Consider the following 26,409-nt stretch of genomic DNA (forward strand, 5'->3'; position numbering starts at 1 on the left):
TGTTTTTTATGTATATTATGTATATATTTGCAAAATATTAGTCTTCAGATTGACCTCCACGCGGTTCCCCCTGGAATCCATCGGGATAAATTCCTAATAAACTTGTCACGATGTGCTAACTGACCTTCTATCAGTTATCTAGTACCCATAACACAAGCCCTGCTCAGCTTAGGACTGGATGGAGCTGTGTAATTTATCCGCAGTAATAATAATTATTATATTATACACTATTTTAATTCAACATAACGTATGAATATTAATCTTTTAATTTTTATTAGATATATCAAATTTCCAGTAAGTATTTACTTACCTCGTCATGTTTGTAAACCATATTCAAACCAAGCAACATGTAGAGAACTGAAGTAGGCAAATACCTATTACATTAAAATATTTTTCGAATGCATGCCAAATTTGCTGCTCTTGTGGTTTTTGTTATAATATGGATACAATCCAAACCATTTCGTCGAGCCAAACTACTGCTATAATAATTCTGAGGATTTTATATATTTATTCAATGTTTTTAAAAAAATATGTCTGACACGGATGTACAAATAAAAATGCCTTTGAATAAAAAAATCGATAACTTTATTTACAGATTTGCATTATCTTATAATACAGTCAACAATTTCTTTAAACATTACCATTTGAGATTCACATTCATTTAACTAACGTAAAAACACCTATCGACAATAATCACTATGTTATCGAATTCGTTTTTGACATAAAACGTGGACCACACAACAATCGTACTAGTAATCGTATCCAACATTAAATTGATTGGTGGACGCATTATATAACTTGTAAACATGATTTACTGCAACCATTGGGATGAACTATTCGGTGCGTTAAAGTTGGATAATATTGAAGAGTCAAAAGCCATTTGGGCCAGGTTTTACAGGATACTAACACTAACTCGTCCTTTTTCACAAACGTGTCCATTTCACTTACGCTGGCCACACATTCCCGGTAAGAATCGGACGCCTCGGATATTTCGATTGGCGTATGGATTGCTACGCCCCGCACTCTTTACAAATACGCCAATCGAATGGCGTTATCGGCACTGTTCGTCCGTACTGAACGTAACAATGTGAGCCTAGCCTTAATTCGGACGGTAAACAAGCGAAACACCAAACACTGTTTACTTGAAACTTATACTTGCCACAGTTAGTGGTTATGAACTGTCTTTTATAATTTAGTTTAAATTTTAATACGGACGCCACACATCCACTGGCCGTCTATCCGAAGTTATGAGTGATTTGCTACGAGTTCTGACTCCTTGATCGGTCCACTCCGGGGACGCTGGCCTTTTCTTTCCCGGGCCTGACGCGGTTGATCCTTCCTCTTCTCTGTCAGGACTCGAATTGGAATCCTCTTGTGGCGCAGGTGGTCTCAACCACCAGTCGTAGCCACCGTAGAGTTGGGAATACAGCCACGCGGGCGGTGTCGGTAGAAGCGGAGAATTAAGGAATAGTTGTGCTGCTAAAGCGCTGTGGAAGAGACTGGACGGTGCTGGCAGGGGTTGCAGCGGCTTTCTAGTTCTGGTGACAGAGGTGAAAGCTCCTGGACGGTCGTCGGGAGGTGGACTGCTGGAAGCGGTGACAGATATGTCGTCGTCTTGTGGTGAACTCGGGCGAGAGTTGACAGGACTGGTCGTGCTGTGCGCAAGCATCGTTATTGGGTTCTCTGACGTCGTATCTGTAATTATTGTGTTATTTAATAACAAGATAAATTATTATAGAAATACGTATATACATTATTAAATTCTTTATTTAAAATCTAAAATCTTTTTAATTTTATCAATTTTGTTGTCGATTCAGCTAATTTAATCAAATCTAGGTGTACTGAGGAGATTGATAATATTTTACCTGTATCAATATGTGGCGGAGGAACATGCTGTGGCTGCGTGTGCGCAGGCGGAAGTACATGCGGGGTGAAGTGCGCGTGCGTCGGTAGCAAAGGCGGGGGATAATGCCGCGCTAACGCACCCCACTCGCCACCCGGCAGACCAGCTAATTGATGTGCTATACCTGAAACAATATTATACATTTATTTTTATTAGTAATATTGAAGTTTATAAGTCTATATTCTTTCAAAATTGTATTATTGAGCAAGTATAACATATTTCTTTTATAAATGTCACGATTAAGTTCTACTTCTCTTGTTTTAATTTTCAAGGCTTCTAATAAGTGATGTTTGATATGTTGTTAGCTCGACATATACGTCTTGTCAATATTTTTTACCTATTTCGTCTCTAGATTTTAATATTTATGTACATGGAGGCTGCTTTCGTAAGTACCAAAGAAATATTCATTTCTAAATTTAATATTCTTTAAACGTTACTTTCATAAAGCCCACGTATCATACAACATGTAGGACTACCACTAATATGTTAGTAAGTATAATATATATAATCGTGGAACTAACATATAACAAATCCAACCTCCAATTTCGTCTAAGACGTACTCGTATAGTGTATAAACTCTAACCTACTAAAGTACTATCAAAACTCAATCAACAAAACAAAGGCGTCAGATTTATCGTGAACGCTCCACTAACGCTAACTGGATGCTTAACGCAGTCAACAGAATATTTAAATAATGAGTGAGACGATTCTCCCCGGCCGCCCTCCACAAAGCTTGTTTCAATTCGCGCCTTATCTCTACCTCGGCACTCCTCAATAGATGCCTACTAACAACTCAGTTGACAACTTTGAGATGTTTGAAATCAACTCAGTCAAAATAGAAGCTAACAATGTTTTGTGAATTAAATACCCACCTCAAACAGGATCAGGCATTGATCAAAAAATTATCTAGGTGTTGGTAATAACAAATATTTCTGTTTACTTATTCCCATCTTTTGTTTAATTTAAGGCAGCTATAATATTGGTTACAATATTGACTTATATTTATATACATACTATATTTGCTACTCTGCATATTTTGGTAGTAATTAAATAGTTAATTACTTACCTACTTAATAAAATATTAATTATTATTTACACACGGTAAAAATATATTTTTAATTTCGAGAGCCCATATAGAGCCGATATATGACTCTCTATAAACAGCATAGTTTCTTGATGAAGCTGAATGTCGTACTGATAGTTTAAGCAACGGTTGTGATAGTGATAAAATATAACTAGCAAAGACACCGGAAGGTCCTCTGTTCGTAAATAATTAAGATTGAGTTTTTAAAAGATAAGATATAACTGAAATAGAATAGAATAGAAAATTCTTTATTCAAATAGACTTAAATTCAAGCACTTTTGAGTCTAACTTTCTTTTTATTCTACCGCTCATTTGAAAAGCTGTTTCACCACAAGAAGTATGAGCAACCTTACGCGTTGCTCTTTCTTTCAAATAACTGTTGAGAAGAAAGTAATATTGTGACTCATAATTTTTAAGTTGTTCTTTATCGACATATAATTGTGCAAACATATATATTTATATATAATTCCTTCATATTTAGACGTGTTGATTTGTTTTTCACTGAAGTACTGTAATTGACAATAGTAATCATCTATTCTGAAATCTTATAACATCATTGACGACACACCACAATAGTACCTACTGAGGTTCTAATTGAATTGTAATTGATATTTTTTAAACTCGCAATGCAATCTAAGGGGCTTTTAAGTTAATGACATTATTTCGAAGTCTGTTTGTGGCACCGGCAGCACCCAATCTAATGAATTGACATCATTGTACTTTTTATCACTGCAACTCTGTTTAGTAGATTTCTTTATTATTAAACGCAAGGAAGAATAAATTATGTATCTCGGCCTTAATTTATAGATACAGCCTGGAAACTATTAATATAAATTTAAGCATTACAGTGTGAATTTCAAACAGATCTATGAAAATGATAGTTAAATGCAAATAAAACACACCAAAATTGAGAATTAAATCATAAGTATATATTTTTATAATAATTGTAATATAATCAGCGGTGTAACAAAAAAACAAAAAACAATAGTACTCACAGAGTTCTCTGTTTATAAATGAAATATACTAAAAAGATTTTTATAATTATTTTTGTTACAGTTCCAACAATTATTACCTATCTTTGTTTATTTGTGTTAAATACTCGTAACAACCTCTTATCGGTGTCTTAGTAGGCTCCACAACATTGTTACCAATCTGACTAGGTGTAAGCCACCTATTGTGTCTTATTTATTATTTTTTTACATTGACTTATTTACACTTTGCTCTCCTAGTAGCCTCTTAATTCAATCTTACAGTGAAAAATAATGATGAGACATGTATTACGTCCAAGTAAAAATCTCATCAAAATCAGTCGCATTATTTAGAAGTAAGCGCAGAAATAGACAAACATACATTGTTTCATTTATTTTATAGGTTCTTATGGCTGCCGTAAAAAAATTAAGTTAAACTAATTATGTTAAAAGCATATAAAATAAATAATAATATTGGTAAACACACCATATTACTAATGAAACATTCTACGTACTATGGACCAGTCAAGCAAAAGACTTTGCTTTTGACCGTGCCCAAACAATAAAAATAACATATTAATGTTACAATGCCTTCCACAAAATATATAGGAAATGTGTTTTGGCGTCATAATTTCCAGTTGACATTTTTAAGCGCATAAATTAACAAAGTTTGTCGGCGCCGCGACCCCGTATATTCGGCTTAACCCTTTAGCACCCACCTTGGGTAATTCCCTCCCCGAACCAACCCAACCCTTTCAGCAATAGAATAAATTACAGGCCGTTTTATGTCGCAGATACCGTCGCTACGAAAATGTTAAACACATTATTTTGAATCCGACCGCTTAGCCTTTATAGGTGTAGTGCTTTATGGCTTCGTTGCAATTAGAGAATAGCTGCTTTTTAGGATTAAGCCTGCTTAATCTCGCCTCCGAGCGGCTCACGCTTTTACGATAATGATTTAAGAATTGAATTCTCGATGGACGGGTTAAGACTATTGTTTCTAAACGATAACTTGGATTTGATAGCTAATTGACGCTTCTTTATGTAGTCTTAATATTGATCTAAGACACTACCTTATTTCTAAAAACCTATAATTTTTAAAATCTATGATCTGCAGACTGTTAATCATCATTGAGTCATTATTTGTAGTAATAAACCGCGGTAGATAATGTCTACGAAAGTAAATATAAAAACATGCTCTTTACCAGATCACGCTCCAGTGGCTACCTAGATTCATTTCATCGGTTTATCAACGTCATAAAAAATGTAAGGGCATTGTTTCATTTTGTATTCTGCGTTGAAAGTTACAAAAGAAAAAGGCAGTTCCAGACGATTTGCATTCGTTAAAAACATCTGAATTCTTTGTGTGCACTCTGTGACATCCCAACAATCTTGATACTTTTATATATTTCTAGTTGAGAACTACACATTATATAGGTACAGAACGGGCTCATTATTAGACATATATTTTAATCATTTAAGCTATTTAGTAGTAACCATAGGATACTTTCAAGAAGTCAAGATAACGGTCACGGGTCAACTTCTGAGCGGTTCAAATGATTAGAACACTTACTATTAAAAAATCTTGCATCGGAATTTGAGTATCATCAGATTATTATAACTTTACAACTTCAATGGCATATTTCATAGAAACTACAATGAAAACAATAAATATTATACTGTCCTCTTCTCTTTGCTATTAATCTTCAAATTAAATGTTGAAATATTCATAGAATAGTTATAATTTAATCTCTTTTATGATTATTAGATAGATTCTAATAAACAAATAATATAGATCCTGTTATTTGTGTCATCTTCTTGTATGTGGTAAAGAGTATCAAGACAAGTTTTGTTATACTTTAGTAGAATTGGCCGCAGCGGAAGACGTACCAGTTCGCAACATTGCGTCGGACAAAAGGGGTTTTTTTCTTCACGACTTTGAAAAATCGCATCGCGCCGCGAGAGGGTTGAACCCAAACATTTTAATGCCATTTGCTAGATTGCTTCTTGCATTTTTCCAGCCTCCCGATGTTACATCGCTAATCCGCGAAGACGATTGGGATTAGCCGGATAAAAGTATCCACGTTTTAGTGTGATTCCGACGTTCCAGGATTATATCGGATTTTTTTAAGGGCTCGCCTGGACCCTCGGTGGTGATTAGAGAAAGGGTTGGTAAAAGCACTTTGCAGTAATTATTTTACATTTCTTCGAACATCAGATAAGGGCGCCACTTCGACGGCTTCCCCTTTTTCTTTTGTTTTGAATGAATGTTTATATGCTTTTCGTATTCATTCAACTCACTGGAACTGGTTATACAAATAGTATTAATCGTATTTATGACTCTAACTTTTGCATTAGAAAAAATTGTGCAAAGTATAATATTTTATTTATCTGTTATTTTACTCTGCTATCTAATTATTATACTAATTCTACTAGTAAAGTTACAAAAAAATCTTTATACTGAGAATAAACAAGTATCTAACTGTTAGTTTTTCTGTGATAAAAATAACAGCCTACATTAATTTGGGCTGTTTCAGTGCGCTCGCATATAATGGACTATGTAAATAAAATATAATATAATATAAAAAAAATAACAATTACAAAACACACGCGTTTCCACAAAAAAAGGTTTGGAGAACTAATTTTAGTAGTTCACAAATGTTACACGACTATTCTATTTAAAATTATAAAGGTCAAAGCAATTTTTTTATTTATTAGGTGACATGTCTTAACGACTAAACGATTGCCGAGGTACTTACACTTTGTAAATAGTGGTCGGAGTACATACATTAGAAACCAAACAGTTTATTTCGTGAGCTGTGTATATGATTAAAGGGTGAAATTTTACATGACAAAGCATGACATCTTCCCCAGTAACGCAATGGCAACGCAATGCAAGGTACATCGAGCATCACATGACATGATGTTCATAATACTGATCTTGTTCATATATAGATATATAGGGGACTCTGTTGATCAATGAAAAATGCGTAAAAATCCGTTCATTACTATTTATATTATCGCGAATATACAGACAGACATAGCGGCTTTATGTATAGATATAATATGTTTATAAATATTTGTCCTTTTACCAGTTACAAAATAAACAACGGTGTATGTACATGGTCTGGTTATTGAGGTGTGAATATTTAATTGCTTATCTATATATTTAGAGGAGGAACTGGCAACTTAAATTAATTTTCATAAATTCACGCCTCACGTTATACTCACGCTGTTTGCTGTCACAAACTATTGAAATTGTTTATTTAAGTAGGTGTAACTATTGTTATTTCGAAAAGTTTCTAAAGCAACTTTGCATTAAAATTCAAACATACATGTATAAGTTTACCACCAGTGGAACTCATAGCTCTCAGTATTATAGCTGCGTTATTTTTTAATCCATCTTTATCTTCAAATGTAAATGGTAGGACCATTACATGTTAGGCACAGAGAACTATGTTTTCGTTCTATCTTTATTTATTTATTTTGTTAATTCATTAATTACACAACATAAACTAGTTTTAATAAATTTAACATTTAAAATAAATTTATATGAATATACCTAACTTAGATGTTTCATAGACATTTTTGGCTATTTTTACTTAGTAAATATGGCGGTAGGTTTATTTAAATAAACATTAAGTTATAACATAACATTAAGTTTATTTAAATGAATATGACTTTTATACACATTGTCAACTACACTACTATAACAGATATTAACATGTTTTAATTAATGTAGTGCATAACGACAATAGGTACAAAATATTTATGAAAATAAACTACGAAGAACTTGGTTTAACTCTTAATGGAATTCAATACTTGCATTGATGTAATTTGTTGAAGGTGAAATATGACTAATGCTAACCACAAGATTCCCAAACAAATGGTTCCGTGCACAAACCTATGAGGAATGTATAGTTGAGTGAGGGCTGTGACGTCACAGAAGGAGTTAGTAAGACTGATGCCCTCCGTACATCATAAGGTTAATAAGAGGGCTTGGAAACTAACGACGCCGCTTTGTCAACGCGCCTTAACCCGCCGCCATCTTGCGCGCCATGTTGGATTTCAATCTGCTTAGCGCTTAATGAATTTGCGTCTATTGATTTTGTTTAACCCCTTTTTGTTTTGCTTAATTAACCTTTCGATGTAGAAAAGTAGCTGTGACAAGAGGGAGTTGACAGTTACAAGTTTTGGTGTCCTACTTATTTTTAAGTAATAAATGATAGAAGAAATGTTTTCACCTAATTAGTTTAATTGAGTTGATACATATTAATTCGAGAATAATCATATATTAATTTATCAGACAGGTTTTCATACCACAACGCTTTCTGGTTATATATCTTTAAACATTAAATAACGGAGAGTGTCCTACAATTTTAAGTACATATTGTCGAATTTAATAACTACTATTGGAAGAAGGGATTGATAATATTGGGTAATTTTGGCCCCATTGCTAGTAATAAACTTTATTAGGTCCACCTCCAGATGAACTTTCCAGGAAACTCTTAGTGAACTTTCCACACTGACTTAACAGTCCTGGCGAGTTCATTCTAGCGCATTAAAGCAGGCGGGAGCATCATTTTATTACCACTGATGAAAAAAAAATCTACTAAGTATTTTATTACATTCATTTTTTATTTACTTCCATTTTTTAACATATTCTAACTATTAGGAATAATTAGTACATAACCTACATCAATAAACATGGTAATGAGTTATGAAAATGCTCTTCGCGTTTAAGAGTTAATCGTGCTCGCGTCATCATTCTAATTCATTTGAGAGTATTTAAAGGTGCTTTAAAAGCGCGAATCACGCCGTACAAAAGGCTATATGAGGTGGGTGGGACATTTAAAATTTACAAATGCGTAATTATGCGCCCGCATTGTCGCGCGGCTGCGGAAGGGTTATGTCTCCCCCTTTCTTCTCCTCTCCCCCACAATCCCGGGCTTCCGGGCCTAATGCTATATTTAATTTTCTCTAAGGCTCCCTCATTAATAATGCGAATGTTGCGACTTTAAGTAGCGCTAGTACGACGACGTGAGCCTCTCCGATCTCCTCAATACATGGATACACGAATTATAATGACAAATTACTTTTGTTCAAAATAAAATGAATCAAATGCATAACATTGAATTCCAAATTGATTGTTATACATTTTAATCATTACAAATTGATGTTTTCTATTGTTTTATTGCTAATGTTTACAATATTATACTAAATATTGAATACTATTAGTATTTTTTTCAATATCTTCATTGTCTATACAAAAATCTTAGTTCAGAAATAAGCTTTGACCAGACCTATCTTTTCAGTAAAGTGTATAGGGATAGGGATAGAAATTGTTAGTAAATAAGGCTACCGTTGCTAATCATATATTCCATCTCCTGAAAAGAATTCGCTAGGATATGATAGATAACTAACTTGACTACCTCTTCAGTATGATTTGGTGCACCGTGGTATCATCTTATATTAATCCATAACTGAAAAAATATATAAATATTAATAAAATACACTACATATATTATTTATTAAAGTGTATTGTATGCCACATCCATACCATTTCTAATGTTAAACGAAAGCCAAAGTCTATGAGAGTGGCACAAAGCGTGAGTGTAGATAATTTATCATGATTTTGGAAGGGTTATTGGTACTACGCACAATGTCGAGAGGGCAGCCGAGATGGTTGCCACTCGTCAAGCAAGAATCCCGGAATTTACATATTGGAGTAGGTACTGTGAAATTGTTTCTTGCGAGAACCGGAGTCGAAAGAAGCCTCACGTTTGGTTGAAATAATTATTATGCGTATATCTCTAATGAGAATAACTTTACACGGCCTACAAAAGACATGTTACGAGCTGTTGTGAGTTGTTGTGAATTACCGTGATATTTCCCAGGGAAATATATACTTCAAATGTTTGATATTGTGACTTTTATGAAAATATGCACTCATTTATAAAACACACCATTAAATTGATTTCTTACGTGCTTTAGTTATCTATGTTAATTATATCCATAAGATTAGGTACCATTAAAGCTTAGCGAGCTCAGAAAGAAACATTACGGAAAGGATTTATCAAATTCTATTTAGATATATCGACGATATCATGTAAAAAAACTAAAAATCAATCTATCTATCGTACCTATCTATATTTATGATAGCGGTTCGGAAAACAACTATAATCTATGTCAATGGTATTATCATTACCCATAACTATTTCATTCTTATAAATAAAATTAGGCTGCACAATAGCCTGGAACGTTGAGATATTCAATCAAATTGCTTCTCATTATAAGTCCAGCTTAGAGAGTAAAGTAAATTAGCATGCATTAATTCCGGTATCTTGGCACGACTGTCGCATGTGTCTCGGGTCGCAACAAGAGTGTGTACGTAATTGAGTTACAGCCCTTTGACACCCGCTTTAACGAGGTTTGCTCCGGCACTTGCGTAACGACGCCTCACGCTCGTGCTTCACGCCTCACGCCTCATGCCTCATGGCTCGCCTCACTAAACTACTGTGGAGACAACAAAGGTGACAAACTACTGTACATATCACACGCTTAATATATATATAATACATCTGCGTATTTGTCACCTATCATCTCCTAAACAGCGAGTCCGATTTGGATAAAATTTTGTGCGTATAGATATTCCAAAGGAATTTTAGATGTGTTAAAAATAAAATTGGACCCGATAGGTGAAGCTCTTTTCCGGACATAACGATGTATATCATTTTCGCTAATGTATATACACATAGATGGAGTAATTTATACTCTATCATCATCAGTACTTGAATATTATAAACGCAAAAGTGTCTCTGCTTATCTGGCTGGTTACCTTTTCAAGATTGTAACATATATTATAATAAAGAGAATAGACTATATCACGAAGATCTTTTATGTGTAACAGTTCTTTTTATATATTCACAAGTTATTATTTAGCCATAAAATTCAGTGGCTATTGACATTTGTCACCATTTTGTTATGGTGTTTATTAAGTGCGAGTTCCTAAGTCGGGGTGTCGCGACGGCAACCAGCCGACGCTTAGCGACGCGACGTGGGGCCACCCCTGGCTTTGTTGCGAAATATTTTGTGCAGGTGCGACCTCCTTACTTAATGACAACGAAATTGACGACAGATATATCAAGCAAACATCTGTAAGAAAAGGTATCTCTGCGTAATAATAAATAATGTTCGTAGAAATAAGTGTTATTAGGTATACTATAGTACAATATATATAGGTATGTATATGTATAGTACGTGTAGTATGTATGTATAGTAGTCTATACAAATTTCACCCCCTATTTCATCTCCTTCCAGATTCGTTTTTGAAAGAAAAGATAATCTATATACATTCTTTGGATAAATTGTATCTTCATGGCAAATTTAATATAAATGCGTTCTGCCGTGTAGTCGTGAATAGGCAACAAACAGATAGACAGTCCATCACTATCGCATTTTAATCTGAGTTTTTTTGAAACTGAGAATTTCGCCTTATAATTAACCCCTGAAAATAGAAACTCCTCTTTTTCGGCGATATTATAACATTGTACCTATTTTAAGAGACTAAAAAATATATAAGTAAGTAATGTTTATTTTAATTACTACTACTACTAATCGAAATCATACATACAAGGTATTTTTCTACGAATAGAACAACAAAGTATCCCTGTTATATAAACGACGTCGCGGGCTGAAACTAGTATTTATATAAATATCACGTTCAGGACCCCAGTGTTTCTTACAGGTGTCAAAAGAGGGTACCGAATAGATAATTAATTGTTTCGCAAAACTTCTCGGGCAAATTAAATCCCTTTTTAAGGCGTCGGACGCGAGTGACAACGGTCCCTGGATCCCTGACAATTTAATATCAGTAGGATGGAAATGTCGGCCCAGCTCAAAGTACAAGAGGGGCGGCGTGACGTCACTAACTTACTGTTGATGACGTTACGTTACGTGAGATACAAAGCAACTGTCAACTTACATGTGACAAATTTCTGATACAATTTACCTTGTACCATTTTAATATATGATTTTTTTTAAGTTTACATGAATTCCTTATTATTTGTTACGTAAAAAAATCGGGAATTTTATATAATATTTACCCTGGATAGACTATAATGTCGTCTGAGTCGTTACCTCGGTTTTATCAGGCCTATCTATTTCAGCCATCAAGCACCTTGATTCGTCATGTTATAGTTGTATGGTCACATTGAGCAATGTAAATCAATTCAAATCAAATCAAATCAAATTTATTTGCACTAAACATAGGTTTACATTGGTTGTTATTGTAATATAATGTCCCATTATGTTTTGCCTCATTAGGCATGCAAAATATATAAATATTAAATATTATTTAATTATTAAATCAATTGTCATCAGAGAATTATAAATACATATTATTATTATTACACTATTATTAATTTAAAAACTCGTTTACGGAGTAAAAACATTTGTCGAGTAACCAATTATTTCATTTATATGTCAATCGTCCTCGTGGAAGTGTCTTTATATCATCTGGTATTTTATTATAAATTTTTATCGCCATATGGAAGACATTATTTTTGACCATACTTAATTTCGTTCCATGTATGTACAGCTTCGTTCCTACTCTCGATCTTTGACTTCTTTGGCTCATTTCTTTATTTTTAGGAAATATATCTGGATTTTGAATTACAAATAACACTATTTGTTTAATGTACATTCCAGTTAAGGTCATTAATCTATGTTTTTTAAATATTGGTTTGCACGAGTCCCTATAGTGGAGTCCGCACATAGCCCTAATGCATTTTTTCTGAATTTTAAAGACTTTATCTGTGTTTGTTCCATTTCCCCATAGCATCAGCCCGTACCGTGTAGTGTTGATGTGACATACCCGTAATACGCATTTAACGCTACTTCCAGTGATGCAACTTCTTTAAGACGTCGTAAGGCGAAAACGAATCGATTTAATTTATTACACACTTTATTAATATGTATCTCCCAATTAAAATTTTGATCCAACCATACGCCAAGGAATTTAATAGATGACACCTCTTTTATCTGTTTATTATTGAATTTAATATCTAATTTTAGAGGGATGGCTTTAGTGGTACGAAATTGCATATATTTTGTTTTCTCAAAATTGACATTCATATTGTTTTCATTTAGCCATGCTACAATTGGCTTTATTGTATTATTAATTTCTAATTCGAAAGTTTCTTTATAATTCTAAATATAATTGTCGTAAATTATACAAGATAAGACACACAATACAAGATATCTTAGTCCTCCGGTATGTCAATGCTTGAGTAAGATCACGGGCGTCACCAATAGTAGTGAATAACAAAAAATAAAAGTTGGATCGTCAGCTTGTCTGCCGTTCCAAAACATAAAAAATCCATTATATGCTATTACAGTGCAACCTCATTAACCTATCCAGGTTAATGAGGTTGCACTGTGGGATAGTGATAGTGGGATACTAAAAGAGATAAGTAAAATGAAAACTGACCACCGAGGCCTACCACGGTGGTCTAGTAGCCTAGGACACTGCATTACTTCCAATGGTCGCAGGATCAATTCTGGCACAATACAAATAAATGTATTCCTTAGTGTGATTGTACGGGAGTCGTTATATATAAGGTAAATATGCATTTAAGTATTTCTGTCATTTGTTTACAGTTCGTTTTAGCTTGGGAGTAGATAATGCTATGTGAATATAATTATATAGACATATGATATTATTATATAGACATTATTAATCTCTTACCTGATAGTTTAAACGGTAAAGATCCCATGAGGGGATCAGGCGCGAACCTCGGTCCGAAATGGAAGGGATGGAACCCGTGGTGGCGTGTCTTCGATCTTGGCTCCCTGGGTCCGTCCACGGTCACCTTGATGGCCTTTTGGTACGTCGCAACTTGTGGTGGTGATGTTGCCAACATTATGGTAAGCGTGAACGATTTACCTGTGGACATAATATTAATTACTGGATTGTATTAGAATTTCTATAGGATGAAATTAATATATTTATTGAATTTCCTTAGTGAGTTGGCAGTAAGTTCTGTTGAATGGAAAATTAATTAAGTGTTTGAAAGTTATCTTAATTTGAAAAAAGCAATTGCATTTAGTACATTCGATTTTTGCTTTATTTAACTAATGAAAAAAGTTAAATAAAAAATAAAAAGTTATATACATTTTTATGTTGAAAATTATTATAAATATAGGGATAGTTATATTGAGTATAGTCCAGAACCATGTAGAATAACTATTAAAGTTTTCACCAAACATCAAAGTGGAAATATGAAAATAGTTTTGTTTAATTATCATCATATATTTAATTATCTAAATTGATCATGTGACAACGCTGTTGGCATAAAGGTTTTAAAAATTGTTGTAAATTTTTCAGTTTGTTTCTCTACTACCTCTACTAATAAATAAATTCGAAAGTGTATATCCATCTGTCTATCCCTTTTTCACAACCAAACGGATTTAAGAGATTTGACACGAAAAACGTTTGTAACAAAAGAAGGTCGGACATTACCTATCTTTTATCTCAAAAGAAGCAGATGAAATTCTGCTTTTTTTGAGTTAAATGATAGGTAATGTCCTATAACTACTAGTTCTTAATATGTGCAAAATTTTAAACAACTTATAAATTGTTTATCTACATGTCTTACTTACACGAACAGCTAAATTCAAGTGCAGTTTAAGGAAGAAATCTTAGAGATATCTAAAGATTCTAAAGTAAAGGCAAACCCCTCAATGTTTCTCAATCATCCAAGACACGTCTCAAGATCATCTAGCAAGCGAGAACTGTGGAATGCGCCCGGTATTCGACGAGATATCGCCAAGAGTTATTTCAGCGGTGGCTGATTTGTGGCACGTCAGCTTGCGACGTGCCGCGTGCCTTCACGGACGCAACCCTTGCATACAGATTTACGAAATGACTTTTTGGAAATTGAAATAATGTAAACTTGACGGCCTTGATGGTACAGCAGTTTCGATTATCGCGGGTCCGATTCTTTGCACAGTGTAATCATTTGTATTCATGAGCATGATTATTTATATTGCATTTTTTTATAAATATTAAATATATATATATATATAAAAAATATTTAAGTACCCTTTACACACGATCTTCTTAGCTTGGGACTAGATGACGCTAAGGGTTATTATTATTTTAGGTATAGCCACAGTCTTATCCAAATTTCTATATCCCTACTTAAACAAATTCTATTTTCGAATTTTGTTCGGCATTTCATTTTAATTTGGTTCGGCATGAATGAAATATTTAAAAACACTTCTTTTTCTATCAACATAATCTACATCATTTGTATTAAATACCGTAGATCGTTTTTATTACTCCACTACAAATATAGAAAGGTAAAACCGCAATACACAGACAGAGCATATGCAACCGTTTAACATCATGGGCCTTATGCTTGAGGAAAGAAAATGTTAGACAAAATGTTTATATTATGTTATAAATTAAACCAAGTAACTTACTTGGTTTAATTTAATCTAAGTGTACGGAATTTGTCATATAGGTGTGACTAATTGTATTAGGTATTTTGTGTACCCAAAATAAAGCCTAAAGCAATAAAAGATTTTTCACGTGAAATCTTAAACATAAAATCGGAAATAGAATTTGCAACTCCTTAACGTTTTTGCTATTACTTGTATAAATAAAAAATATATTTGTACATCCCATTTTACATAAAATACATTGATATATTTAAGCGAAATGTATCATATTTACGTTTCAAGTTACAAATGCAGCAGAAGAAACGGACCGAGATAACATTCCGGCGCGGCGCACAAAACAAAAGAGAGGCCACCATTTGCAGCGTCTGGCTTGGAGCCAGAAGCGTGGTCCTTCGAGCCATGAAAACTACATAAACACCCACCCTGCGCCCCACTCCTCAAACCACCCAACCCAAAATGAGCGGGCTCCCGCTTATTTTCATAAAACCCACATAAACTCGGCATGAACTTAGGAGAGACCAAGAAATTGTTATTCAGCGGCAAAAATATTTTCAATATGCCATACAGTGTAATAAAAAAGCTGTGTATATATTGTTGTGTAAAAGAAATATTTTTATAGAAGAAATAAATATTGTTTTGAGCTACAGTTTGGAAAAAATATATAAATAATATCTCAGGACAATTCACACAGCTCCATCTAGTCTCAAGTTAGCTAAAGCTTGTGTTATGGGTAGTAAATAGCTGATAAAGACATAGATATATATATTTTCGTAAATACATACATACCTACATATTATAAACCGCTAAACTACAGAGGCTGTCATAATGACGAACAGACAGAGTTAAATATACTATTTACTTAGAAATTATTAGATACAATATATTTTTTATTCTTATAGCATAGGAGGCAAGCACAAGCATGCGGCTAACCTGTCTCACACTGCCCCTAAACACTTGGATCACCAGAGTAATTATATTGTGTAACCGGCATTTTAGGAAACCATGTATTTTTTTAGCTACCCTAGTGCGATAATAAATACTTTTGTTTACTCTATATTATCTGTGATGAAATTAAAGGTTTCGGTGATGTAAGGGTGTAAAGAGTACATGTTATGTAAAAAGTAATATAGTCTCTGGTGAACGCATAGAACGCATAATAATAAGAGTAAAAACAAAGTAAACTTTTTCTTATCCTTACCAAATTGCTCAAATATTTCAGTAATAATGTCCCAATTTTGCCATTACTGACGAACTTATTGTAAACCCCATAAATCCCGTAAACTTTTGTGTTCAATTTTATTAAACTTTGACACACTACGATTATATGAATAACAATAAAAATGGTTCTTACATTTCATCAGATTTCAATAAAACACTAACTCAATAAATTTATACAAATACTTCAGAGGATTAGTAGACACATATCTAAGCAATTATTATCAAGAGAAATGAAATAAATTCATACTAATACGTAATTCATATATATTTAGGTATTCATAAAAATCTTGCACCCCATGCGAACATATTGCTCGCTAGCACGTGCGAGTGTGACATACTTCATAAACTGCTGATATTGATCCCGCCGTGAGGGGGCGCCACTGATTGTTCATAAAAATTTGCGCCAAATAGCTTGGGGTGTAGAAAAATATTTTTTATTTGTACAAGTAACTACGACAATATTAGGTACCGAATTTGTAAATTCTATTTCCTTTTTTTATGATTAAGATTCAAAAATCTTCTTTCGGCTTCTTCGGCGTATTTTTTGTATTTTATGTACTCAAAATAAAGCATATTTTGAGTACATAAAATACAAAAAATACGTAAAACGGTGTTAGTCATACCAGGGCTATAATAGCCTAGTCATTAATATAATATAATAATAATAATAAACTTTATTGGCCAATGAAACACTTTTACATTCAATACACATTACGTATATTTTTATATATTGATAACTGCCGTTTATTTCAATTAGCAGTTTTAGTATAATCTGTATAGAACAGGCAAACAACTTCAGCAATGTCTTAAAAATATTTTTTATGAACTACGTGATAATATATTTACTAGCTAGATAACACTCGTATTTTAAGTACAATGTTCATGACTGTACCTACAAAATAACTTTGTATAGCAATGTACACTTGCCTCTGTATAGCTACCGGATCAGATCAAGATTCTAGAACTCTATGTTACTTATTTATCAACACTTAAACTTATAAATGAATTTCAATAGTTTATCTTTCCTTGTCTATTTTGAATTTCAACTTCGTACAAAAACAGTTCACCTGATCGAAAATATATTTATCTTCATTAAATCTCCGCGAAATGGAATTGTTCCCAGCAATTTCGCGAGCATGTCAGATTAAAAATCAGCTTTATAACGTCATAAAGTAGGCGGGGGCGTTAAGATAAGAGTACTCTGCTCCGCTCCCGGCTAAATAAAAAATGAGCCACAATCGTAATGGCTGCAAGCTCCTTTGATCTCGGTTTCATGGCTTACTGGGGATTGTGAGCTCAGAGAGCGGCAATTTGGATATAAAATGCCTAATGCGAACCGATCCACATTAGGAACATTAGCGGATTGAATCCGTGCTTATAGAGTTTATACGTCTTATAAATATAACCTCAAAGGCACGTGTACACACACATATTCAATAATAGAAAAAATGTTACGTAAACCTGCGAACATTAAGGAGTTTAGCTCCTGACAATAAAACCTACGTAATACAAACGGGACATCGTAAAATCCAAGTTTATTGAAGCGTCTCAAAAGAACAAGAGCAAAGTCAAAAGCGGGCACAATTAAAAACATCCCTGGGGACGCACCTCAAGCCGAACGGTCAATATTACTCGGCGAGACCCTCAATTTTCACCACTCTCCCCAGCGCTAATAACAATAATTAGGAATGAGTGGTTCAATAATTAAAAACGGAAAAGAGAACACGAAAAAGACGGACGTAGCTATAAAGAAAGTGTTTCTATCTCACTTGCTGAATAAGAGCCGCGTGCCTGCGTTTCGTTCGAGCCCTCGTCTTAATTTCGCTTATGAATTTTTTGCGCCCGTTCTTTGTTAAATTAATAAAAATTTTAATGGACGGTTGCTTCGAGCTGCATATTTATAGTTTAATACATTATTTTTTATTTCTATATATACTTACCTATATATAAGAAGGTAAAAACTGCAAATGGAAGATTGCTTGTTAGTAAATGCGTTACGATTCTCGGTAGAGTCCGCATAGCGAACGCGATTTTTTTATAGCTATAGTTACATTACACTTTATAAAAATGAAATACTTTAAATTCATGTACAGATTGTTACAGGGCGAGCGAGATTTCCTAATGTATGACGAAAAATTGAAAACGTATCAGAATCGTGTTTTTCTTGATAACAGAAAACCAGAGTAAAAATCTCGAATCACATATATAGGTATATATAAATATCAGCAACAAATATTATAATACGAACTATATACTTATCTTATATTAAGTAACCACACTACACAGGTTATAAGAAAAATTATATTAATATTTTAACATCAAAAATTATTACGAATATAACAGTGTACCTATGGTTGGAGAGCTTCTTATCGAACTTTTTAATACAATTCTAATATGAAATACTTTTTTACATGATTTTTCCCTTGTGATTACAAACGTAAAGTACTCCATTAGCGTATACTGTGGATTCAAATTCACATCCCAAAATAACCCCTAGAGTACCCGACAACATGTTCTGAAATAACAGGGTTTAAAGTCATCAGTTCACGGGGCAGCTATATGAAAGGGGAAGTTCTTGAGTCAATAACGAAAGGTGAGACGGAGATCTTTTTCGCCGCGGCTTTATACGAAAATATTTTTCTACCTCCGTTGAGGGTAGGCGTGCATTAGAAGGGTGGAGGTCGTCGTATTGTCTTTTTTCACCAGTATTATTTGTTTTAACTTATGTAGATTCTAATTTGCTGTCACGGATTTACCTATTATATATCATCATTTTAGCCCGTAATACAAAAACAATATTTTATTATTTAATTATAATGGTAAATAAGCTGACATCTCACTAAACTCGCCAATTACAGTCCTACGTGCATCACGTTATCATGAAATGATTGCGATAAGACTCCAACGGACTTAGATGTCATGCTTCTTATCCTGTAATTTCACTGCCTTGTCTCTCCTAATAACAAAATAATAAAATCAATGTGCCATATTTACTCTAAGGTTTAATTTAAAAGTATTATATTTAAATTTTTATGTTCTATATACCGAAACCAATTATAAAAATTTTTAGAGAGACGGAATTTTTCACATATCAATAAAATTAACAGATACGGTGGATAGGTAACTTACTAAATATAATACTATGGTTTCTTGTTAGTTATATTTCAGTTTTAATCTAATTACAATAATATCTTACGATAATTGTCTGAAAAAATATATATAAAGTGAAGTCTCTCACATTAATTTGGTTGTTAATGGTATTATACATTAACGTTAGTCGGAAATGATATGTTGGAAAAATTACTTATCTTTATTTTTTAGGCATATTTGATCGTGACTTAATCAATCATCATGTCGATGCTAATTAAAAAAATAACCGTGGGATCACATAAAATAATATCTACAAGTGCAATAAATTCATAATATTTAAGTATTTTCAATTCATTGTAGTTATTGTATTAAATATTATTATTACAATACCTATTTAAAATCCATTATAGATACAGTTCCATATGAATGAATAAAAATCAACAAAAAGTTATCATGTAAAAGTGCAAAATGTAGGGCAATTAAAAAAAATACGACGAAGATGGGGACAAACAAGCATGGGGTGTACTTTTTCGTAAGGTGGGGGTCAATCAATCGATTAGCAGACGTCGCTTCTTGACTACTGATGCGGTAAATTGGCCTCTTATTGCACCGTTGGATGGTAGCTGTAACGAGGCTATCCCGAATATCTGGATGTACCGAGTTAAGATAAATATGGTTAATTAAATATAAAATTTTATTTCATCATGAATCATATACAAATATGTATGAAATGTATATGTCACTGATTTGAACATAGCAACTGAATAAATTAGACAATCATCTTAATGGTTTATCAATTTTCATAATTCATCCCCGCATATAGTTTGAAATAAATTATTCCATATATTAAGAACCCAAATTCTATTACAGTATAGATTATAAGTACCAGTATGCTATAAGCGTGTACCTATCTACCTAATTAAGTATTAGGGAAAATACTATGTGAAAATAATATAAATGTGGAAGCGTCTGTCTCGTACCTGTATGCTCCGTGGATTTCTTGGGCTTTTATCACAGGCCAGGATCTCGAAGATATTTTCGCTAGCTTTCCAGTTTCACAGTAGGTATTACTCAGTTTTAATTTTAATATACAAATAATGCGTACGCGTCATGGCCGCAGTACGGTCACTTCTGTCATAGGTAAGCGGGGAGAGGGGAACAGCGCGAGAACAGAAATTAACGGACTCTAATATCTGTCTGAGCTTACGATGTTACAGGGTAGATTTTGAACATTAAGTGAAATAAAACACAATTGATTGAATAGAGTGCTTTCTTTCTGAAATACAAAAAAATATCCAAATTAAACATAAATTTTAAATACTCATTTTTTATTCAACCACTCTTTGAAATTTATAATCAGTCAGCAGAAGCAATGTAAATGTAAATTTAAGTACAATTTTCAATGAAATAACATTGATACCCTGTACTGTATTCCAAAGAAATGACAAATAATCACTACCGAAATACCCAAGCAATTGCGTAGCTTAGTAGTAGAATTGAGTAGCGTATAGTAAAACTTATGTATAAATAAAATAATTTACCAAAGCATTGTACACGCAGCGCATCGCTGTACCGTGTTTATGTCGACGTCTGTATAAAAAAGTAATGAATCTGCGCATAATTAATATTCTTACTAAAATCAAAGTGATAGGTGTCCGTTCCCCGACTAGCTGACACGGCGTCCTCTTGCAAAAAGTGGTCGGGTCCCTCATTAAATTTTTCGCTTATTAAAAATTCCCTGCTCCCGTCCCCCTACATCAGATAGGCAACTTTTTATTCCGGAACGAAACAAAAGTTATGTTCGCGGGGCACCGATCTCCCCTTTGTCTTTTAGCTCGATAATTTGAGTGAGATTTTCTCGCAATTTAAGATAAACAAAGAGAGCGCTTACCCTTAATTGGAAAGCAGAGCGTTATTCAGGAAGGAACGTGACAAATAGACACCTCTTAACTTCTTTTCCACTTTCCCGCCGCTTTGGGCTACATTACTTTTTTTGTGTATGCGTTAGGCTTTTGTTTGTTTAAGTAAATTTTAATGAGCGGTTCTTGTGTTTATGTTCTGACTCTCTAAATACGACACTGCGTCTAGCCAATTTATTATTACTTTTTATATGTATACTGAGTGATTATATCTAGTCCATATTTTAATGGTAATTAATATAAAACTAGTGTTAGGTATTACTTCCATTTTATTCCACTATAAACATAGCTTATTGCGATCATAATGAAACTAAGTTCAAATAATCCAGACACACCTAGATACTAGAACTTTCATATTGCAAGTCCGTTGAAAAAGAGTCTTGTCACATAATTTTATGATCAGTTATGTTAGAAAACAGCATCACTGTGACGTGACACAGTTGCCTGTCTCCCCAGTTAGAATAGAGAACAAGTTTGTATTTCTTACAAGTTGCCACCCGCCGCCCGCTTCGTTAGTTCCAAGCATCCCAGCCCCTACACTATTTGAATATGAGATACGAGGCAAGTTTACAGTTCGCCGATGCTCTTCCGATGTTTGCGACCCCAAACTTTAAGTTTGTACGTGTTCGCTGTTCATTTGAATCGATCGAAATTAGTTAAACAAAACAGAATGTAAGTTTCAATCTAAACCTGCCTTCGCTCCATATAGAACAACAAGAGTCCTTCCGGGAAATTATATGTATAATATCTTAATACAGTAATCCTCTAGAGGTGACAATAAAGATAATATAGAGAAGTGTGTGTTTACCTATTTCTCATCTATTTCCACAGCTATGCAAGCTATAATATGTTCCTAATTCAAATATGAGTATTGCAGTCCACCTATAAAATACAGAGTACAGAGGTAGAGTACGCTACCACAGATAATGTATGATCTATAGTTACATTCATGTATATAGGCGACACGCAATTTGATAATGTATTCTATCTGAATATAAATGTAATTAATATAAATAACAAAATATTAATTTAAAAAAATCGATTAAGTCAATTTCATTATTATTTACATACATACATACATATTATTGTTACATTAATAATTGTTACAAATCTTAATAATACTTTCAGTTTAGAACGCGTCTACGCTACAAGTTAAACAAACACTAAAATAAATTGCTAATTATTTAAATACCAGTAAAAGGATTAAGAGACTTTATATCGATTTCAAACCTACATACAGGTTTGAGACCTAAAAGCTAATTGCGAAGTACTATAAGTGCTCTCGGTTTACCGCACCGCTATAATATCGTTTAGGGACTATCTGTACCTTTGTGGATTTAGTTAACCTCCATGATCTATGTGACTAAGTTTATATTTGATACTAGTAGTTAGCCGCGACATCGTCTGTGTATTTTTAGATAAAGAAATCTTATACGTCCTCGTGATACAATTTTTTACACTACTTTGTTGTTTGTTGTACTTATACAACATAATATATACAACTCGTATATTACTCAATTACTCACTACACCAGCAACCGATGGCTACAGTTGGTCGACAAGATCCTGTAGAGTCGCGATCCTCAGTAGCGAGAAAACGATCAAGAAGAGAGATATACATAACTCAAATAACAATTAAATATGTATCAATCGTACCTAACAATTAAACACGATTTCGCATTTATTGAAGGGAAATAACATGAGAGTTTTTTTATATAAATCAAAATAAAAAGCCAATAATTAATCCAATTAAAGTGACTATTTTGTCTAAATTAATTTATTATAGACATACATGTACCATACACGAAAAAAAACTAGAACCTCAAACTAGAATATGATAAAACTCTTATTAGAATGGGCTAGCCATTCTAATAAGAGTTTTATCTTATTCTCTCAAATAAGGAAATAATAAAATAGAATGAGACCTAAAGAACTCAACACTTAAAATAGATATATTAGAAGACGTCATGCTTTTTATAATTAAGAGTGTTACTATATATTGGATATAGCCTTGATCGGTCATCCGCCTATAATACGCGGCGCCGCGACGACGGCACTTGTGATGATTCTGTAATGACACGATTAGTGGCCGATTACTTACTTTTCAACTGACTTCATAAAAGTTTTGAGCACTTATTGTAAACCGATAATGATCCTATATATAGGAAATATTATTATTAGTAGTAGTTACTCTCGTTATTCATCTCTTATAAAAAAAATTCTTTTAACTATCCTCCAGATTACTCTTTTAAGATAAAAGATAACGTATCTACGTCCTAATCATAGAATCTAGTTTCATGTCAAATTTCAATAAGATTCGTTAAGCCGTTTACCCACATGAAAAGGTAACATGTACACCAACTAACTTTTGCATTTATAATATTAGTGTGGATTTATATTTATCAGAGAAATTATTAAGAGAGTAGTTTTAGTTTATGTAAGGTTTGGTTATGGAAAAAAAGGTAGGTTGGCAGTGTTTACTAATGTCATTATGTTATTTGGACATTTAAATACTCATTACTCCTACTCCTACAGCTACTTAAGTTGTTTGATTTTATTATGAATTAACTGCAACTTACAGTACTCTTACATAAATTACTGTAATCTATGTAGAATGTAGTCTATTTCAGTATCATATTTCAATTCAAACCATCCAGTCGCTTGAAAGACTATCACTACATAAAAAACAGGAAAAATATGCAAACTGTTTTAAAATTTCATAGATTCATATATATAATACTGGAAGCATATATGAATGTTTACGATAATGTAGAGATCGGCCCATAAAAAATCCCCCTCTCCCTTGAGTGAGCTCTCAAAAACAAAGCCCCACTCGCCTTGCCTTCTGAATATTTTAGCAGGTCTTCTCTTTGTAGGAATATTAAGTCAATGGAGGTAATTGATCTGTTGAAGGCCAAATATACAAAATCTATCCGATAAATCTTTAAGTAGCTTACGATGGTGTATTGTGCCGTTTTCACTTACCCTCAAAATATACCTTGAATGTAATATAATACATTTAACAAGAATATAGCATTAATTTATAATACAAAATAAATCAATAAAACTTAAGGACTTGCTCCATGGAACTCTTGTGTACTTTTGAATTATCATTCGACCTTTTTTTTGGATTTGTTTCCTCGAGAACCCATGATATACTGTCAAAGTGGATAATAAATAATGACAAGTGGGGATTACCGGATACTTGAGTTTCATTGACAAAAACGACGACATAAGTGAGTTAAATAAAACATTCTAAGTTTTAGAAATTACGTTAGTCATCTGTATTTTTTAATTATAATAAATATAAAATATAATACCTAATTTAGTCATCGACTTTATAATTACTTATAAGTACATACATACATATCTTTAGTTTTAAATAGAAAAATTCGTTTCATCAGTTCCTTGAAATCATAAAAATATTTACAGAAAAAAGTACTTTTATTAGGTGTTTGTAACTGCCTAGAACATAAGCTTAATTTAGTTTGGAACTAGACTGAAGCCATGTGAAATGTCCTGAACTATAATTATTCTTAAATATCTTATCAAATAATTGAGACGCCCATAAATAATAATTGAGTATACAATAATAATAGTGGTAGAAACTTCAAAAATATCTCACCTCTTCCACTTCTTCCCACGAACCTCAAATCATTGAACTTCGCAACTTGATTCTTCATGACTGCCGTGCAGTTCCTCAGCTCCGCGGAACAGTTTTCATCGTTGCCAGCCCTAACTGTCACCAGAGTGCCGTCCCCGACGTCACCCAACGCCACCACTTTGAACGCCACCGGCAATGTCTTATTCGACCGCCAGTGAGGTGGCAGTACTGTACAAACCTGAAAATGGTAATTGGTAAATGGTGGTAATAATAATTAAAAACTAATTTTTAGTTGTTACGATCATAGAAAGCACTGTGTAAGTAATATATGAGCTTTATATTTTATTTTTTCTACAGTTTACTTCAGTTTATTGTTTTTTACAGTTTTCATATGTTAGTGGCACTCCAGCTGCTAAGGATAAATGTAAGGATTATGTAATTACTGAATTTTAGCGTTTATTGCTTCTGCTATTATTTTACACAACAAAGAAAATGTATGGAGTTACATGTAATAGAATGAAGAAAACATAGATTTTATTTGGATATACATACAAATTAATTATTATTTATGATTTACTTTATCAAGAAATTTTACTTCGACCACTCCTGACACTAGCGAGTGTGAGAGTTTTGTAATCATAATGATTATAACATATATTGTAATATACTCACAACATGTGGACTTCCAGTCTTAACTAACTCCCCAGGATGGTCAGCGAGTAATCCTTCCAATGTTCTCTCAGCAAGCAGCTCAGCGGTGAGTGGTTGGCTCGGCAGACCACTACCATAGCTCGACGACGGCGCCTCATGGCCCAGTCCATTAGTCGTCGAACTCACTTCACTCGATAAGTGCATCGTCCAAGTCTTTACACTTTATCATTTAAGCGTTACAATTCCAATAGTTTACAACACCGTCACATAACTTTTTCTGTGAGACAACGCCCCGTACTGAATTTATTACATGTTAATAACTTTGTTGATCTTGATTCTAGTTGTGATGACATCTTCTATACTGGTCTGTAAAAGAAACGAACAATTAAATTGTTTGAATTAAAATACAGACAGTTTTTTATCTAGGAATGACGTACGAACCGAGTAGAGTAGTGCCTAGTATGTTATTCTACTCGGTGTGATTAGATAGACAAATGATATAGTAGT

The 26,409-nt window shown here is 33.3% G+C and overlaps 1 protein-coding gene across 1 annotated transcript; it reads right to left on the reverse strand.

Annotated features, from left to right (window-relative positions):
• Nucleotides 1–1,161: 1,161 nt before the first annotated feature.
• On the reverse strand, nt 1,162–26,106 carry LOC131847209 (runt-related transcription factor 3). Its single transcript, XM_059196698.1, has 5 exons — nt 25,924–26,106; nt 25,273–25,489; nt 13,704–13,901; nt 1,866–2,027; nt 1,162–1,695 (listed from the first exon to the last, which is right to left on the reverse strand). Exons 1-5 carry the CDS (start codon nt 26,104–26,106, stop codon nt 1,205–1,207), a joined length of 1,251 nt encoding a protein of 416 aa, XP_059052681.1. The 3' UTR covers nt 1,162–1,204.
• Nucleotides 26,107–26,409: the final 303 nt, after the last annotated feature.

Source organism: Achroia grisella, unplaced genomic scaffold, assembly GCF_030625045.1.
Source record: "Achroia grisella isolate CSIRO2021 unplaced genomic scaffold, CSIRO_AGI_Agris_v1 utg516, whole genome shotgun sequence".
In the NCBI taxonomy this organism is placed as follows: domain Eukaryota; kingdom Metazoa; phylum Arthropoda; class Insecta; order Lepidoptera; family Pyralidae; genus Achroia; species Achroia grisella.

Coding starts and splice junctions, on each gene's coding strand:
- LOC131847209 (XM_059196698.1), bottom strand. CDS start 26,106: ATGCACTTATCGAGTGAAGTGAGTTCGACGACTAATGGACTGGGCCAT. Junction 25,490..25,923: donor AGACTGGAAGTCCACATGTT/GTGAGTATATTA, acceptor TACCATTTTCAG/GTTTGTACAGTACTGCCACC. Junction 13,902..25,272: donor CGTGGGAAGAAGTGGAAGAG/GTGAGATATTTT, acceptor TTATGTCCACAG/GTAAATCGTTCACGCTTACC.